The following is a 17,996-nucleotide window of genomic DNA, read 5'->3' on the forward strand; positions in this document are numbered from 1 at the left end:
TGAGGAAATGATGGATGATGGTGCCTCGGTTTCCCTCCTGCTCATAGCCTCTACAGCTCGGTCAGGATCTTATAATGTGCTGCGATGAGTCTGTGATGTCATCACTGACATTTTCTTGATAATGAAGCGAACGAAGTGTTAATTTTGGCTCCCAAAGTGCATTGTGTGCATTGCGGCCAACACTACAGTACAGACCACAGACTCCGTACGGACAGACGAGATGAGTCCACACTTTTCAGCGATGTGCCGGGAGCTGGACCATCAATGGATGCGTCTGTGGCCTGATTCGGCAGTTTGGGGAGCACTCGGGCAGAAAGGCTTTGCTGGTCGGCGCATTCAGGGCCGACCGGAACAAAGGCGCCTTGTTACTGTTCATAGTCCAGTCGTGATATTTTACACTGCTGCCTGAATGTGATTATTAGTGAGTTTGTTTCTTAGTCTCTATGAATAGCATATATTTCTATTAATAGTTTTTCATCCTACAGCTGGTTTCTTTTCATTCTTTAGTAGAACCGCTGAAGCTTTTTATCCAGCTTTTGGAAGAAAGGCATCAGTCAAATGTTCTGATAATCTACAATAATCTTCAATCTATAAACAGGTCTCATTCGTATTCTGTTTAATATTCAATAGGGGTGTTAGAAAATAGTGATACAGCAATATATCACAATATTTGATGTGGTACTATTGTATTCAAATTCAAATTTTATTTGTGACATACATAGTCATACACGGTATGAAATGCAGTGAAATGCTTTTTGCAACTGCTAGACCACAGTATTGCAAATGTTGCAAGTATACAATGAACCAATATGCAAATATTGCAGGGACGTCAAATATCAATATTTTTGTACTCAATATTATTATTTTTTTTTTTTACACAAATTTAGTTCACCAGGTGGTGCTGTCAAGGGTTTTCTTTAGTGAGGTCAGCAGAGATATGAATCAGCGTGCCAATGCAACCTCCACTCCTGTAGATGGCGCTGTACAGCTGGATAGCTTGGCATTTACGGGGATGACAGCATCTTTTATATCAGCCTGGTTTTTACATTTTCAGTGATATCCATGAATCCATGTCTTTCTTTTCAAACCTTTGATGCGCTGTTTGTTGGTTCGGAGGCTAAATTTCCCTGATAATCTGTACACCCGACACCCCGGCGGGTTGCTCCCAGTGTGTGGGTGGGATCAGTGGTTCACCCAGAGGACCGGGGGGGTGGAGGGGTAGCCCACCCACCCCAGAAGCCACTGGTGGCCACTGCTCCGCCTTACTTGGCCGGACGAGCCAGGCAACAGATGGGGTTTGGCGTCCTGCTCTCCCGCGCTCTTCCTCGCAGTTGCACGCGTTCGCTTATCCGCTTGTCACTTATCCACAATCCGTCCGCGTTCGTCTTGGTTTGGCGCGTGGCTTTGCAGAACAAGCCTCTAGAAAACTGGGAAACCGAGCAGCGTATCGACGAGCCCCCCGGAACGTGTGCGCCTGGCCGGTCCGTCGATTGAAAAGTTGTCTGTGGAGGAATCTGTTGATTTATGTTGCCATTAAAAACCGGGTCGTGGTCCAAAGGCCAGGTCGGTTTTCTCAACCCATCATCTCCCGGCTAACAGTCTCTGCATAGAAATGGAAGAATTAGGCGCCGCTCCATTCTGCCGACTCCCGGATGACTGATGGGCTTTGGTTCGCAGATGACCAACGTATAAACGTCCAAGAAGTATATATCAAATGCGACAAAAGGGGGATCCGCTGCCTTCTTTTACAGATTAGCTACACATCGACGTGTGCATGGTCTTTATATACCCTTTCACCACCGTGTTACCATTCGATTTAGCAAATAATGCAGAGAATGAATAAGTGCCGTATCTTTCTATTGAAAACGTGACAGCGGACCCGAAGCCGTTTGGGCCCTATTTTCCCGCCGCTGCATAAGCACAAGGGCCGTGTTTACCTGTTTACCAGTCCGAGGGCTGAATTGCAGTGCTGTTCATCTTCGTGTTGGTCCAGGGAGCGGGTGCGGTCACATTTGTGGAGTCACATTTTTTTTTTTTTTTTTTTGTAAATTAAGCAGACGCATTTGATGTGACATTATCAAACATGCCCCATGTGCTTTTTTTTAGTTAGCGGCAGGAAAATATGGCCCCAAGACATGGTAATGGGCACCACAGGGGCAGGGCCAGCGGTTAGCCTAGCGGGTCGAGCAGACCGGTAATCAGAAGGTTGCCGGTTCGAATCCCGAACGTGTGCAAAGTACGAGCGCCTTTCATGGCTGCCCACCGCTCCCTCAGGGGATGGGACACGTTTCACTGTGTGCACTGGGCGCTGTGCTGTGGCGTGTCACACTTTCACGGTGGAGTGCCACTGTCATTAGATAGAGTTGTGTTCAGACTACCCTCCCCAGTTGTGAGGCATTCGATTCGGTGAACTTGCAGCCCAGATTGTGTCTGAATTTGACGAGTGGGGAAGTCGAGGATGAATCTGGCCATCGTGAGGATGCTGGATGGCCCCATCTGGTTTTCCCCTTTAAAATAAAAGTCAAAAGAAAAAAAAAAAAAAAGTCCAGCTGTGGCGCTGACCCATAATGCTCTGCAGCTGGCAGATTAAGATTTAGAGAGTCCATTACGCCTTCATTCTGCCTGTCATTAGTCAACGCTGCGATGTGCTTTTGATCGCATTTACTGTCCTCTTTGTCGCGCCAGCCAGTTGCAGTCATGTCAGCGTCTAATGGCGGTTAGCATCCAAGAATTAAGGCCATGTGCTCAACGTCCGTCCGTAAAACATGGGCGTGGCGGACCAGTAGCACGGTGAACTGCTCTCGCCAGTGTTGCCATAGGATAACAGCAGCTCTGTCATTTGAAGCCGACGGCTTTCTTGACCCTTAGCACCCTTTTAAATATTCATTCCCACGGTCACGCGTGGCCAGGTCCGTCTTTGGCCGCCGCCACCCACTTCTTAATGCGCCCGAGATGAGTTGTTGAGTCGCTGATGGGCTGCATATGTTGTAGTAGTCTGCTCGCTGCTCAGTAGGGCATGTTCTCATATTTTATAATAAGGACGCAATGTGAACGTTTCATAGAAACATCAAACCATTTTAATGCACGCTTGTGTTTATGTAATTAATTGTTCAAAATAGCCTTTAATGAGCATTATAGTGCATTGTGAAGTGTGTATGTTGCCGTTTGTTTTGATTACTTTACAAGTCAAATATTAGTTAGTCGCATCAGCGCTGAAAAGCTCGCTACTTTCCTGTTTAAGGGCTGTTTGCGTGGATTTGCACGTGAATAGACGGACAGCCATTCACACGGCAGAGGGGCAAACCCAATCGCACGTCATTCATTAGCCATTGTTTCAAGCGTAAAGCGATAGCCACTTCCTCGTGCGTGGCGATACGGCCGCCTGCATCGGCCACGGACGTGAAAGCGGGAGATTATGAACTTTATGGAGACAGCGGCGCAAGACAGTCGATGAATCATGCACAGCGCTGACTGTATAACCTGTAAAATTTGTTTTATTGCTTGCAGTCGGGTGTAAAGCTGCCACTGGGAGCAGGGAGGTCAACCCCGGGTTGGTACCGCCCCCTCTGCGCACACACACCCACCCCCACCACAAAAAAAAAAAAAAAAAAAGCGTCGCAATTTGATTTTCTCACACTTTGAAAGAGGTATTGTATGTCCGGGATTGGATGGTCGGCGCTTTTGGGGTGCGGTGGAGGGTGAGTGATTTGTATTCACCTGCTTCATCCGAGTAGGGGGCGGGCCTCAAGGGTTGCCCAATTACAACAGACCTCTCCGGTTAAAAATATAGCACTACTTAGTTATTAAGCCACGTTCAGGAAGCCAAACAAACCCCCTCCATTTCACCATTTTAGTTTTATTTTACCTGTTTAACTTGGAAACCGAACTTTTTTCGGCGAAGACGCCTGTTTGCTGCAAGGGGTAGCTTTTTTCCTCACTTTGTGAATTCAGTTGTCCTTGGGCTCGACAAATCAGACGGATTGGGACTAATGAGCTATCCTCTTTGACAGTATTACATGTAGCCCCAGAGCAGGGCCTTTGGGACACAATAGGCGGTTTTGAGAAGGTTCCGGGCCCCTGGAAGCCGCTTTGATTGCGTTTCCTGGGCCCGGGATGCACTGTTCACTTGATTGTGGAAAGCAGAGCTGGGTCCCGGGGCAGAGGGATCGGACCTCCTCTAATTCGGATCTTTTCAGACACGCAGGTGGAATTGTAAGGAGCAGAGCGCTGGAGAGGAGGAGGAGGAGGAGCCCCTTTGTGCAGTTAAATGAATGGACATCTTAACCTAGCATACCTTGCAGAGAGCGCCTTCACACGACTTCTTCTCACAGAAGCACACCCACCTCGCAAGGCACAATGTATGAATGTTATAGCAAATTGCTTTTGTCAGCTATTGAGCACGAATGGGTGGAAGAGCGTGTAAAAGCGCCGCAGATTCCTGGCTATTAGTGGAGGGGTTATCCGTTTTAATTTGAAAGATGCTGCGAGTGGGTCGGGTGCAGCCTGCCCTGTGGAGTCACTTCTGCTCACCTCGAGCAGCGCCGACACCTGCGCTGTGTCTCACCTTCTACCAGCCTGACTCTTCTGGCATGGACACTGTGTCCTAAAAATGTTAGCAAATTTCATTTCAGCCTGCCAATATATTCGTCCATATATTATTAATTTCATTTCTTGGGTTATAGTCTTCAATTCTGTATATGTCTTCTCAGCCATATATCAGGTGAAGGCTAGAATTTTATGCATTTTGCATTATTAGGCTTGGGATCATGGGTTTGTTTACATCCAGTGATAATCATAACATATTTTTGATAAATGTGAGCCAAACCTCAACTCTAATGTTCTGAAAGAGAATTGGTATTTAGTGTCATATTGGGAAGCACCACTAGATGGTGCCGCATTACTCTGAACATGAAATTGAGTTGGTGCATTAAATAGAAGTGAGCGGCCTTATTTAAATATTTGATCCTTTTCTAATGCCTGAACATGTTCTAATAAGGTTGCCAAATCATTAATCAATGTCAATATTTTTCACTGAAGATGCTTTTCTGTGTGCATGTGGAATTTTTGGAACGTTCTCAGCAACTCTGTCAGTGCCTTTGAATGCTGCTTTTGTGGTCCTGAACAGCTCGTGCACGTGAGAAAATAAAGTGCTGTGCCACAGAGGGCCGTCTGCTTACCATCAGCACATATCAGCGCATCAGCCCAGGGAACAATGGCCATTTATTTAGGATGGTGCTAGAATGACCCCTGCCTTGTCTGAAAAGGCTTTGAGTGGCTGTTTTTACTGAAGTTAGCAGCAGTTCTTCTTCCCTAGCAACCATCTCCAAATGAATACTGGTATCCAACATAATGGCTTCAATAGGCATGATATAAAATACAATGCAATATTGAAACTGTGACTCAACCAGACAGGAACTTCATATGCTTCATATTTTGGAAACAATAGTCGTATTGTCCTGGTTCTGAATATCATGATTATTGTGAAATGTAGCTGCCACTTCCTTCTGCTCGTCCTTCCAACGTTGAATGCATGAGCTATTGTAATCGATTCATTGATTCAACTCTCTTTTGCACGTATTTCAATTTTAAAAGCTCCTCTTTTTAAGTTTATCGGAGGTAAATGTTCACAGCAAAGATTTGCTGAATGTAAAGATTTTGCATGAACTGTTCTCTGAACATTCCGCGATGGAAGCGTCTCTTTGTCCCTCCATCCTGGGCTCGCTTTTGACAAAAAGGTCATCGTTGCAGGGGAAATGGATTTCTGAACAAGCCCATCGCCATGGATACAGAGTGGCCATAATAGTGTCGCCGCATGGATTGTCATTACTTTGTACCCTTTTTTTTCCGCCGCGTTGTAAAATTGGCTCCGGTTTTCAAAACCAACCTTGATATCGTCGCACGATGTCGAAACTCATAGTTAAAAACGAAGAAAACGAACAGCGTCGGTGTGGAGTGGATTCGATTTGCCTGCCTTTATCGCGTGAAGTGTAATATGAACTACCGACGCAGATCTGGCCTGCCCCCCCGGTGCCAGCGGTTGCGAGGTGGCTGAGTGTTTTGCGCGGATCCGTATTGAGGAAGCGAGTCACGCTTTGATGTTTTATGCAGCAGCCCCAGACTGTGCGGCGTGTATGGAAATGGTGAAGTAAATGAAAGGCCGGCTCGGGCCTTGTTGGTTTATGCTAACGCGGCGCTTCTTATCACCATATGAATGCCTTAGGATCGGCATGCTCATGCCAACCGACCCGGAGCTGCTTGAGACAACAACAACAAGCCGCGAAACGATCCGGCGAGGAGCCCTCCGTAATGATATTCTCAGCACCACCGTTAGTGGAGGGTCAAGCTCAGCCGCTCTGCCGCTTGCTGAACTCTCAGCCGGTCCTTGATCTGGCTTTAATTTCTTTTTTTTGCCCCGACAAATTGATCAGGCTTCCTTAAACCCGTCAAGGTCACTTCTTAAACCTTGTCTCTTGTTTCAGTCAAAACCAACCTGCCATGTCCTTAATTCATTTATTTAAATACATTAAAACGTTGTTTTAGCATCCCTACATTTTAAAGAGATTACGTAGATTGGATTATTACTTTGCTGCATTATTTTAATATGAGAATGCGTGTTTGACATGGTAATGGCCTCACTAAAAGGAAAGTTATCTTCAACGGGAGAGATTAACCTCACTCTTAATGGGCATCTCTGCTCCTGATGGGAAAGAATATTCACAAAGACGCATGCTGTTTCGTGCTCGGTTTGGTTCCAGAATAAGCAGATCAAGAAGAATGCGCAGCTTGTTTTTTGATCACAATATTAAATTATGCACTTGTACGGAACCTGCACCGTTCCAGGCGGAGCATGATTATTGGATGTACAGTATAAGCGGTGGGGTCGAACCATGTGTATGAACAGGGACAACGTGTTTCGGGCCTGGGGCCTGAATTCATATGCTAACCAGGCCAATTATTTGCATACCTCCCACCCAATTATAAAATCTAATGAGAGGATTATGGGAAACGTATGCCCGGGCCGGGCGACGGAACGCCATTGTGTGGGTGCCGTCAAAGATAAGAGGCCCTGGAGAGGATATCACTCGAACGTAATCTTCAAACACTTCGCGCCGAACTGCGGCAGAATTCGGCATAATGTGATAATTCTGTATCTCCAGAAGGGAACTAATCCATCCGAAAACATGCATAATGAGGACCGAAAGACTGCGAGTTATAATATAAAACCAGTGGCTTTCCTATGATGTTTTAAACTCAGGATCTTTTTATTTTTTCTCCACTGGAAATGCGATCTGGGTCAGTAGATAGATGCTGCCGGCTCTCGGGCGTGGGGGGGTGTGCAGCATCCGGGCAGGGATAACAGTGGTTCCCACTCGGAGCTTCACTTGGATGAGGCACTTTCGCTTGTGGCCGTCGTGCGTGGTGTACTTCTACGACGCTCAGGGGGTTTTTGGTGGATCCCACAACCTCAGGCAGTCCTGGTGCTGCATTACAGAATTAGTCTGTACTTAAAGAAGCTGTTTTGTTTTCTTTCGTCCCTTTAGAATAATTTTTTGACACGTTACAATATCTCGGTCTGTGAGTGCTGTGTGCAATGTGCTCACAACGTGTGCACAAAACCAATCGGTTTGTGGATGTGGGCCATAAACAACAATGGCTGAATTGACTGGGCTGCTTGAAGGGTTCATGCAAGTTCAGTCAGCTGCACGTCAAAAAGACAAGAGTTCCATTTTTCATTTCCATTTATGCAGCATAAATCTGTAAATATATTCTTCTTGAAGGAGTCATATCACACAAGGGTTGTTTATCAGCTCGCTTGTCGAGGATTTGTTTACTCAGTGTTTTATCTGGATGCAGTCAGAAATAATAATTTTTATTACAGAATTGGTGTAATAATACTCATAGACTCATAGATTTTTATGAATCGTATGCAAAAACATTACATTTGTATTAGTTACATTATATGTATTGTAAAAAAGGGAAGGTTCCCTATTAATAATCGTTTCCACCAAAACGCATCACAGTAAAAAGCAAATTATTTGATCATATAAGAATAACATGCTTAATTTTGATTCATAATCAAATTTCGTTTGATCAACTTAATAAAATAATTTGTTACTTAAAAAAACCCAAACTGAACTAACTAAATATGCTTGGTTTTAAATATTGAAAAGGTATTAGGAGCCTAAATCAAATCACGTGGTCACGTGGAACCGATGTTCATTATTCAATTAAGTAAATCCATAGTTTTTTTTTTTTCTGTGTAATATTCACAGTATTCAGACTGGAAACATTAAATTGTTCGTAGATTTTTTGTTTTACAGTATATTGCCCTGGCACATACTTAATCATCAATTCAGAGATTTGGGACACATAAACATTGGCAATATAGATATTTTTGGTGAATAAGAGGCACTGAGGGAATGTAAGTGAACAGAATGTATTATTTGTTTATTGACAGAATATAAGAAAATGTGTGTTTGCAAATTCTCCTCATAATGGACGACACAAGAAAGCGGCATCGTGGCTTCCTGTGAACAGTCATCGCCTCGGGCAAGCGATGCAGACATTCCCCCGGGGATTCCCGAGCCATGGGACTTGATTGGGGCTTTCGCACAAAATTAGTCGAGCGCTGACAAATACATAAGGTCCCCGCGGAGTCAGAAGAATGAGAGGAACCATGACTTCATTGCCCGGTGGGGGGGTCTTACGTTGCCTTTACGAGCCGGGCTGCATATTAACGCCAAATATCACACGCTACACATGACTCAATAGACGAGCTTCAAAATCATGGAGAGCCAAATTCCAATATTATAGCAGGGTAAATGACCAGTCCCCTCACGCTGTTTGACATTTTGATAGCCACAATGTAAAAAAGGGAAGCCTGGGGTGGCCATTAATGCAGCAAGGAAACCTGGTCGGTCCTCAAACTCTCGTGGAGCAATGGACGTTCCAGAGATGACTTCCCAAGCAGTGGGGTGAGGCAGGAGGCCTGATGATTTTCTGGGAGACGTGAAGATTGCATTCTGTGCCCCAGTTGAGCAGCAGCATGAATTTGTGAACTGATGAATGCTGTGAAAGCTTTCGATCGCTCAGATGGCCTGATCTGGCATCGTCCCACCCCCCCGTCGTTCGGTTGTTGTGCGCCGTTTAATATGGGACGGTTGTTGTGCAAACACCGGTCCCATATGAAACTCGCCGTAATGCTACCCTCACCGTAAAAAGCCACGGGTGCATCCGCTAATGGTTTAAAGCACTAATGGCCTGCGAGTCCCGCAAACTTCTCCTCCATTATGGAACGTTTTCCCCTCTCACTCTTTCATGTTTTGACATCTGTACAAATGGAGTTCTCCAGCCGGCCGCGTCCGGCTGTGTTGGGTCATTTAGCCTCTCTCAGAAAACGTCCGATGCCGGGTGGGTAATGGCATAATGGCAGAGTCAAGCCGGCCAGGAACAATGGGCCGCTTCACCTCGGGACGTTTGATTGGCAGCCGCATTCTGCGTCGGGGCCTGACTTTGAACAGCATCTTCAAGAAGGTCCTTGCAGAGACAAAACGTACCCCCCCCCTCGGCAACATCCATGGCAACCTTAACAAACCATGTGAAGTTTGCTTATGGTGAGGGTAGCATTATGGCGAGTTTCATATGAGACCTTTGTTGGAGCCACGGCGGTGGAGCTGGAGCTATTTTGTTCATTTCACGCAGGAGAACGCAGCCATATGCTGTATTGAATTGAACGTATATACGGTAAAGGCTAAAAGTTTGGACACACCTTCTCATTTAATGTGTATTCTTTATTTTCATGAGCATTTAATTTTCATGAGCAATCCAGATGGTTTGGGGTGAGCTGGACCAACAAGTGCTAAACACCTCTGGGAACTCCTTCAAGACTGTTGGAGAAGCATTTCAGGTGACGACCTCTTGAAGCTCATCGAGAGAATGCCAAGAGTGTGCAAAGCAGTAATCAGAGCAAAGAAACTAGAATATAAAACATGTTTTCAGTTATTTCACCTTTTTTTGTTAAGTACAGAACTCCACATGTGTTCATTCATAGTTTTGATGCCTTCAGTGGGAATCTACCAACGTAAATGGTCATGAAAATAAAAAAAACACATTGAATGAGAAGGTGTGTCCAAACCTTTGGCCTGTACTGTATTTTAATAAAATTTTTTAGTCTGTGGGATGCACCCTTGACATAGTGTTCACCCCTGCTGGAAGGCTATTGCATGCAGTTTGCTGACATTATTTTACGTAAAAACAGATTTCAGTGCAGCCTTATGCAAACCCTTTGCATTAAACACCATTGCCTCGTGTCCTATTTCACGGCTCGCCACGTGTCGAGTCAAATCCTGCTGAACTGATGTGATCGATAAAAAGCCCGGCCGAGCTGTACCGCCATCATGGCCGTCGTTGGCGTGATTAAATCAACGCGCTGAGCTGCATTAGACCGGAGGGAGGGAGCTGAGGCCTTCGTCATTGCAGTCACGTACTTAATTCATGTCACTGCCTCACAAAATGTGTCTGACTCGTGTCGACTGTTGACCAGAGGATTTTAGGACCTGAGTTTTATCTTTCTGATTCCTCTTCACAGCCTTGTATGGCCTTCTGACTAAGACGTGGTGGAAAATAGTTGTGGTACAGGACATACAGAGAGAATGGTAGTTCTGCTCGGACATTGCTCACAACTACCAAATGTCACTGCTCAGGCATTTCTTTGCATGTTACATAAGTGAGACAAACTTAAACCACGAACCACCCCTCCCTCAACCGAGGTGTTCTCAGGGAGCCACACTCTGACACATCAGATTGGGTCAAACGTAGACAGAACTTCACAGCCACTGAACCGAATTCCCTTTTTGCCACCACAGAGCTTCTCCGGCCGACGGCAGTGATGGACGGACCGACGGCCACCGCCACCGCGCTCCTGCTGGGACTCTTGGCTCATGTGGCCTCGCCGCTGGAAGTGCCGCTTGACCGTAAGAATGAGACGAGTCCCTGTTGCGCGCCGCTGTGTCTTTGCGGCCGTTGCCGGATAACTGCTATTGATTCCTGCAGGCTGTGGAAACGCGGCAGTCGGAGATCTGCTGCCGCTGATCGGCTTTTAGGCCACAGAGAGACTTTTCATGATGCCGCCCTTTATTATATCGTTGCATTATACGTGATATATTCTCAAAGAGGCCAATACAGTCATGATAGAAGTGTTTGGTCATGGGATAACGTTTTTTTATATGCGTGTTTATGTAGACAGCGCAGAGGTCATGCCGAGTGTGAGGGAGCATATGAAATATAGATACAAATCCACAGCGGGGTTGAATTTTGCATGAGGAGGAGGAGTCAGACGCGCAGATGAAAGGCCGGCATATCACCATCATCTTCAGCCCGCTGGACAGATGAAATGTGGGGGTGACCCAGAGCGGCCCGCGTTTCCCGGGGATAGCTAACATGCAGCGTGGGCGTCGGCCTCGGTGCCGGGGCCGGCATCGTTGTGATAAGCACCCTCGCCGTGGTGGGAGGTGCCCATAGGCAGCTTCTTTGATTCCCCTTCTCTCGAATGCCTGCAGCTACAGTACTGAAGATGCAGGACCACTGCAACATGGAATTCTCTTCAAAGACTCCACGGTTCTCTTTCTTTGTCAATATTGTACAAACTTTGTTCTTTTAGAGTGCAGAACAAACATTATAAATTCCCTTTATGCATAAACGTACCTTTCTGGGACACTTCAGGCTGCCAGTTGCATGCCTGAACTAATATGTGTTCTTTTTTGTAAAAAATATAAATTCTCAGTTCTACTCATCTGCGATAAAACTGCGGACCTGACACCTCACCCCTGGCCCGACTTTGTGATTTGTGTTGATTTATGACTCTATAATACATAGGAGAGAAGGTCATGAATTGGCCCCGGACATTAATCATTTTCTTTAGATAATTCTGCTTTTCTGGTGTCACTAACGCCTGTTTCTCTTCACTGCCTGCACATTTAAAAACCGAATCCCGTTCTTCGGGATGTAAAGTTCTGGAAGGACGTAAGTCTCGCTAAGCCCAGTATGATCCTAGTGTGGCTTTATTTTGGCGACTTATCTGGGGTTTCTTTGTTTGTTGTGCATTTGAAATGTGGATTTGAGTTGCGTCAGATTTATTCGCATGCTTTTTTGCTTTGCTTTACATTCGTTTTTGCTCCTTTCTTTGTTTTGTGCCAAATGCTATTAGTTCACCATGTCAAGTAACAGATGAACAGATGCATTTGGATGCAAATGAAGCAGAATAAGAGATGTGTGATTTCCTTGCATGCTTGTGTTCCTTTTTTCTTCTTGTAAAAAATATCTCCGGCCGCATGCAGTGTCGTGCCGTGCTCGATTGGCTGGCTGCATGTATACTCATTCCGCCTCTCCGCTCCTTCGTCCAGTCCCCCAGCCACCGACCATAACACACCAGTCCCCAAAAGACTACATCGTGGACCCACGAGAGAACATCATTGTCCGCTGTGAGGCCAAAGGGAAGCCTCATCCCAGGTGGGTGAGCCGAGATGGCAGGCTGCTGATGGGTTGATCTTGTCAAATATCTAATATATTTGACAATATATTAGATATTGTCATATATCATATACAATATATTAGATATTGTCATATATCATATACACACACATGCACACACACACAGTGATTGTGTGCTTTAGTTAAAGGTAAAGTTAAGTTAAAATAACTTAATAATTTTGAAGTATACTCACTTCAAAATACCACTTGAGTATAGGTTACAGAATTTATCAGATGCCCTTATCCAGAGTTGTTATTGAGAATGTTTTTTTGACCAGCATCTTGAATGGTAGCTAATACTTATCTGTAGTTGTCCCGGTTAGGCTACCTGCTAACAGCAGATTAGCATTGCTAATTCTGAGCTAAAACCTGAAATACTGTTTTCCTCTGGTTCCAGGTCCTGTTAGTTATTAGTTTTAGTTCAGTTAGTATTTGTTTAACATTCTTTTACATGAACGAATGAGTTTAATGATGCTGCTACATGTGGTAAGGCTAGCTCTGTCTCTTTATCAGTTTCTCGTGGACCAGAAACGGGATGCATTTTGACGTCGACGAGGACCCCAAAGTTGCCATGAAGCCCCACTCAGGCACGCTGGTGATCGACATCAGCGGCGGGGAGAAGGCAGAAATGTACGAGGGCGTGTACCAGTGCACCGCCCGCAACGAACACGGCACCGCCGTCTCCAACAACATCGCCATTCGCCAGTCCCGTAAGCAGCCGCTTTGCCCCTCGTGCCATCACGCTCTTCTTCGTCTCCTTCGCACCATCTGCATCTCTGTCTTTCATGTAACCATTCGTCTTTTCTGTTCTTTTTTTTTTTCTTTTAATGAATAAGACTACTTTTCAGTCTTCAAAGACCACCTCCTGAAAGGTAATCGTAACGACCGCAGATGAAAGCATGCCACACCGACCTCTGCGGCCATCACCTCACTCTGTGCCTTCATGTCTCTCTGTTACGTCTCTGTTTTTTTTTTTTTTTTGGCATTTCCATATGCCTAGAAAACTGGTCCAGTGCCGATTTCTCCATCCTCTCCATTCTCCGTCCCCTGTACCTGGCCTGTTTCCTTACCAGCCTTAGTCCATCGATTTCTGACTTCCTTCCATGTCCCTCAGGGTCCCCTCTGTGGTCAAAGGAGAGGAACCAGCCAATCGTGGTGCAGGAAGGCGTGGCCCTTGTCCTTGAGTGCAGACCGCCGGCCGGGCTTCCCCCTCCCATTGTGTTTTGGATGGACAACAGTAAGCCACGTGCCTGTATTCATATTTTTCTTCATGAAAATCAAAGATTTATTTACATTTATCACAGATAAATTGATTGTCCAATTATATACACAATTTTTGCCAAACACACATACATTTTATCCAAGGCTGAGGTACAGAGCAACTGAAAGTGATGCAACTTGGTGTGGTGTTTTGCTAGGGTAGCTTAATCTTAATCAGCTTGTCTTGTTAAACGGAAGCTTTTGCAAAAACATAAATTATATACGTGCTTTTCAGTTTCAGATCCACAATCAGGTCAGCTCTCGTTTTTGCTAACCTGTGCCTTCAAGAGAAGGATTTAGTTTGTGAACCAAGAGAGCCATTACATGTCAGAAAGGAGGAACACACTCCTCTCCCAGAACTTTTTTTGGTGTGTCATTATTTCTGGATCCCAGAAAGTTTAAAAGGGGGAGGAGCCTAGTCCAGGCATGATTGACAGCCCTCCCACTCCCTACTTCCTCATTTTGGATGATGTAAACCCCTTCCTGTCAGTATGTCACACACCCAGGTGTAGCAAGGCACCCGTCTCCTCCCTTTCTGCTCTGTTTCCCTCCATGCAATACCACTTGTATACAGGGTGTGTCAGTGGACACCACAAACCTGACCACGCCCACTACCAACGCCAACAAGAAGATCTGGGAAAATAGGAACCCTGATGCCCATCGGTTATGTATCATTGAGTCATTTTTTTAATGCCTTGTCTAGACAGATTTGTCTTAAAAGTCTCTGGTGCCAGTCCTTGTCCCTACCCACAACTTGACTGTTCTGCTGATTTTACCGAAATGCCAGAGTGCTGCCGTCACGTCATTCTCTCTGTCTGTCTGCCCTCTGTTCCCTGCCTCAGACTTCCAGAAGCTTTCCCAGAGCCCACGCGTGTCTCAGGGCCTGAATGGAGACCTGTACTTCTCCAACGTGGTTCCGTCCGACTCGCGCAGCGACTACATCTGCTACGCCCGCTTCCCCCACACACAGACCATCCAGCAGAAACAGCCCATCACCGTGCGAGTGATGAACAGTACGTCCCTCTCTCTCTAACGCCTGGGCACTTTACTGCGTGCTGAGTGGGGAGTGTCCTCTCCGTTTATGAGCTTGACCGCGGCCATGGTGAAAGGACGCCATTGTCACACATTCAGTGGGGTTTTCATGTGACGCAGCAAGGAAAGGAAAAAATCCATTCATCGCCGCTTTCATGCATTTTGCACTTCAACACAGACAAAGGGTCAGTCTCAGCAATTCTAGTCATTGCTGGTGAAAATGTCAACATTCTGTTCTCACAAGGCCTCCAAACCAGATTTCTGATCATATTTACTTTCAGTCTTTCTTTTTGGTTCATCTTGATTTATTTCAGTTCTGTTGAGTGTGTCACATTCATGATTTTCTGTTGTGTTACAGTGGACGCAATCAATGAGACAATGGCAGCTTTTTTGAATGACACTGATTTTTTTGGTGGTGAGTGATGGCGCCCCCTAGTGATGATCCTTCATGGACATGATCAACTCTAGAAGTCCAACCTAGAAACCACTAACCCCAAGCCTCTCCTGTTATATCACAAAAAAATCTATTTTTTCCACTCCTGATGTTCCTCTCCTCATAATTTATTACTTTTAAATGCTCTTTAAGTACTAAACCTACCGTTGCATGGTGGCAGACCTTTTTCTTCGAATGCAGACCCAGGGATATTTGTGTGAATGAATATGGTATATAAAGGGTCAAATATAACATTTACATTTACATTTACAGCATTTACCAGACGCCCTTATCCAGAGCGACTTACAATCAGTAGTTACAGGGACAGTCTCCATGGAGCAACTTGGGGTTAAGTGTCTTGCTCAGGGACACAATGATAGTAAGTGGGATTCGAAACCGGGTCTTCTGGTTCATAGGCGAGTGTGTTACCCACTAGGCTACTACCACAAATATAAAGAATGACACAGGAATTGGAACAGAAGTAATGGTCTTTTGATAAATGTTAAGGCTCTTTTACATAAATGTTAAGGCTCTACCTGTTTCTGTTCTTGCTGCAGACATTTATAAATCAATGTACATATCTGAATATCATTTGAAGGCCATTTTTGACATAGCAGAGGGCGTCTTTAGTCTTTACTCAGGTGAACGTAGAGAACGAATGTGCTCTAAATATAGAGGTAGTGCAGCAAGCCCTCCTTCATTAACCCACCTACACGCTGCCATTGTGCTGATCATCTCTCCGTTGTTAAAACATCACGTAAAATCTGCTCCTTTCTTATTGTTTGTGCAACCCTGTTCCTCTTAAAGTTTTTTTCATCTTTCTTGTCATGTTTCTATACCTTTACTAACATCTCCCAGGGTCTTCCCAGCTGTTTTTGGAATATCTCAAGATGTTTCCCTCCTGGTGTCGTTCTTCTGGACCAAACAATCCAGAGTTCAATTTGCACTGTTTTTCCAAACCCTGCTTGGATGTTAATACTATTGTGTATTTTTACCTCAGACGGCCCAGCTGAGGATCGTCGGCCGACCTTCCTGGTCCCCCAAGGTACCACCAGTTCCAAGATGGTTCTGAGAGGCCATGTTCTGGAGATGGAGTGCATTGCAGAGGGCCTGTGAGTGAAATATGCCCCATTTATCAGCCTCCACTGCTCTGATTCTCTATTTATGCCTCTCTCTCTCTGTTCGTTGTGCAGACCCACCCCCGAAGTGTCCTGGGTTAAGGTGAGCGGCGAGTTGCCCCATAACCGCCTGTCCCTCCTCAACTTCCACAAGACGCTGCGGATAACCGGCGTCACCGAGGCTGACGCTGGCCAATACCGCTGCACTGCCAAGAACCGCCTGGGAACCATCCACCACACCATCACCGTCAACGTTAAAGGTCCATAAACCTGAAGTCAGCCTCTTGCTGCGCCCGTCTGCATTTATTGATTGTTTTGTAATAGCACCATAATGCCTCTCTGTGTCATTAAACAGCTGCTCCATATTGGATCATGGCACCAAACAACCTGGTCCTGGCCCCCCTAGAGAACGGCCAGCTGATCTGTCGTGCCAGCGGGAACCCCAAACCTGCCATCAGCTGGGCCATGAATGGCGTCCCCATCCACAGTGAGTCCAAGTGTGAAATGGATTTCATTCGCTCATTTATCTTAAGTGCCAGTAGGAGTGGTGCAGTGGAGCGCTGTGGCAGCTCTCTGGTAGGAGATGGTGTGTGGATGGGAAAAAGCTCATTACGAGAAATGATGGGTCCAAATGCAAGTGCTGGCCATTAGCCACTTAAAATGGCACGCTGGGAAGACTGCTTACTCAGAGCCATGTTATACATAATATGTGTAGGGATCCTCCTGATACAATAACACAATCATGCTTATATAGAGCATATGGGCATAAGTGAAATATTCATATCAAATGAAGGCTTGTTTATTCTGAAAAGGATCTGAAAAGGTTTTTGCTCTCTTGTCAAGTGTTAAAATGTTACTTACGCCAGTGTGTTTTTGATTAATATTGCAATAATTGGAGATTATGGAGCCATGACCATCACCATGATACAAACATATGTACATACAATACGTAGATACGATATATAAAAGCATATTTAGCATTTTCTGGCTGTAAAAATGTAGTAAAAGGATTATTTCCATTAAATAACTCTCTAACTTTTCTCAACAGATGTACCTCATGACCCCAGTAGAAGGGTTGAGGATGACACCATAATGTTCACAGATGTGCAGTCAGGGTCCAGTGCAGTCTACCAGTGCAATGCATCTAACGACCATGGCTATCTACTGGCCAATGCATTCGTCAATGTGCTGGGTGAGTTATGAGCATTGTTTTTTTCAGTTTTTCCCATATTGTTGTTTTTTTTTTATTGTTTAATGAAAACTGTTCTGCTTTAGCTGAACCACCCAGGGTGCTGACACCACCTAACAAAGTGTACCAGGTCATAAGGAACAAACCAGCCATTTTGGACTGCTCCTCGTTTGGCTCTCCTCTGCCCAAAATTACATGGTGAGCTTTTAAGGTTCCGTTCAGCAGGCTGGGTGAGCTTGTGTGTGTGCTTGCGCGTGTTTCACAACCCTTTAATAGACTGCTAAACACTGCCTGATTGGCTTAACACTTTAAGATTTATTTAATGAACTTGAGTATTTCTAAAACAGCAGCGTGTTGAGCTGCTTTTAATGAGCAAGGGAATTAGAGCAAAAGCCGCAGTTAAGACTTACAATTATTTACAACCCATTACAGAACG

At 45.3% G+C, this 17,996-nt stretch overlaps 1 protein-coding gene across 17 annotated transcripts in view; it reads left to right on the top strand.

Moving 5' to 3' along the window:
* Positions 1-17,996, top strand: part of nrcamb (neuronal cell adhesion molecule b) — a 55,336-nt gene that overhangs the window by 23,181 nt on the left and 14,159 nt on the right. For 7 of the 17 annotated variants that reach the window (XM_028959156.1, XM_028959166.1, XM_028959171.1 and 4 more), the window contains exons 3-15: positions 10,866-10,973; positions 12,010-12,021; positions 12,402-12,507; positions 13,042-13,238; positions 13,365-13,400; positions 13,643-13,765; positions 14,631-14,801; positions 15,179-15,235; positions 16,254-16,365; positions 16,447-16,631; positions 16,727-16,858; positions 17,420-17,563; positions 17,647-17,758. In XM_028959156.1, the coding sequence (XP_028814989.1) occupies positions 10,889-10,973; positions 12,010-12,021; positions 12,402-12,507; positions 13,042-13,238; positions 13,365-13,400; positions 13,643-13,765; positions 14,631-14,801; positions 15,179-15,235; positions 16,254-16,365; positions 16,447-16,631; positions 16,727-16,858; positions 17,420-17,563; positions 17,647-17,758 (1,472 nt within the window). In that variant the 5' untranslated portion in view covers positions 10,866-10,888. The remainder of the gene's footprint in view (positions 1-10,865; positions 10,974-12,009; positions 12,022-12,401; positions 12,508-13,041; positions 13,239-13,364; positions 13,401-13,642; positions 13,766-14,630; positions 14,802-15,178; positions 15,236-16,253; positions 16,366-16,446; positions 16,632-16,726; positions 16,859-17,419; positions 17,564-17,646; positions 17,759-17,996) is intronic. The other 10 variants (XM_028959167.1, XM_028959173.1, XM_028959174.1 and 7 more) reach the window with 6 other exon arrangements.

Source organism: Denticeps clupeoides, chromosome 17, assembly GCF_900700375.1.
Source record: "Denticeps clupeoides chromosome 17, fDenClu1.1, whole genome shotgun sequence".
NCBI classification, from domain to species: Eukaryota; Metazoa; Chordata; class Actinopteri; order Clupeiformes; family Denticipitidae; genus Denticeps; species Denticeps clupeoides.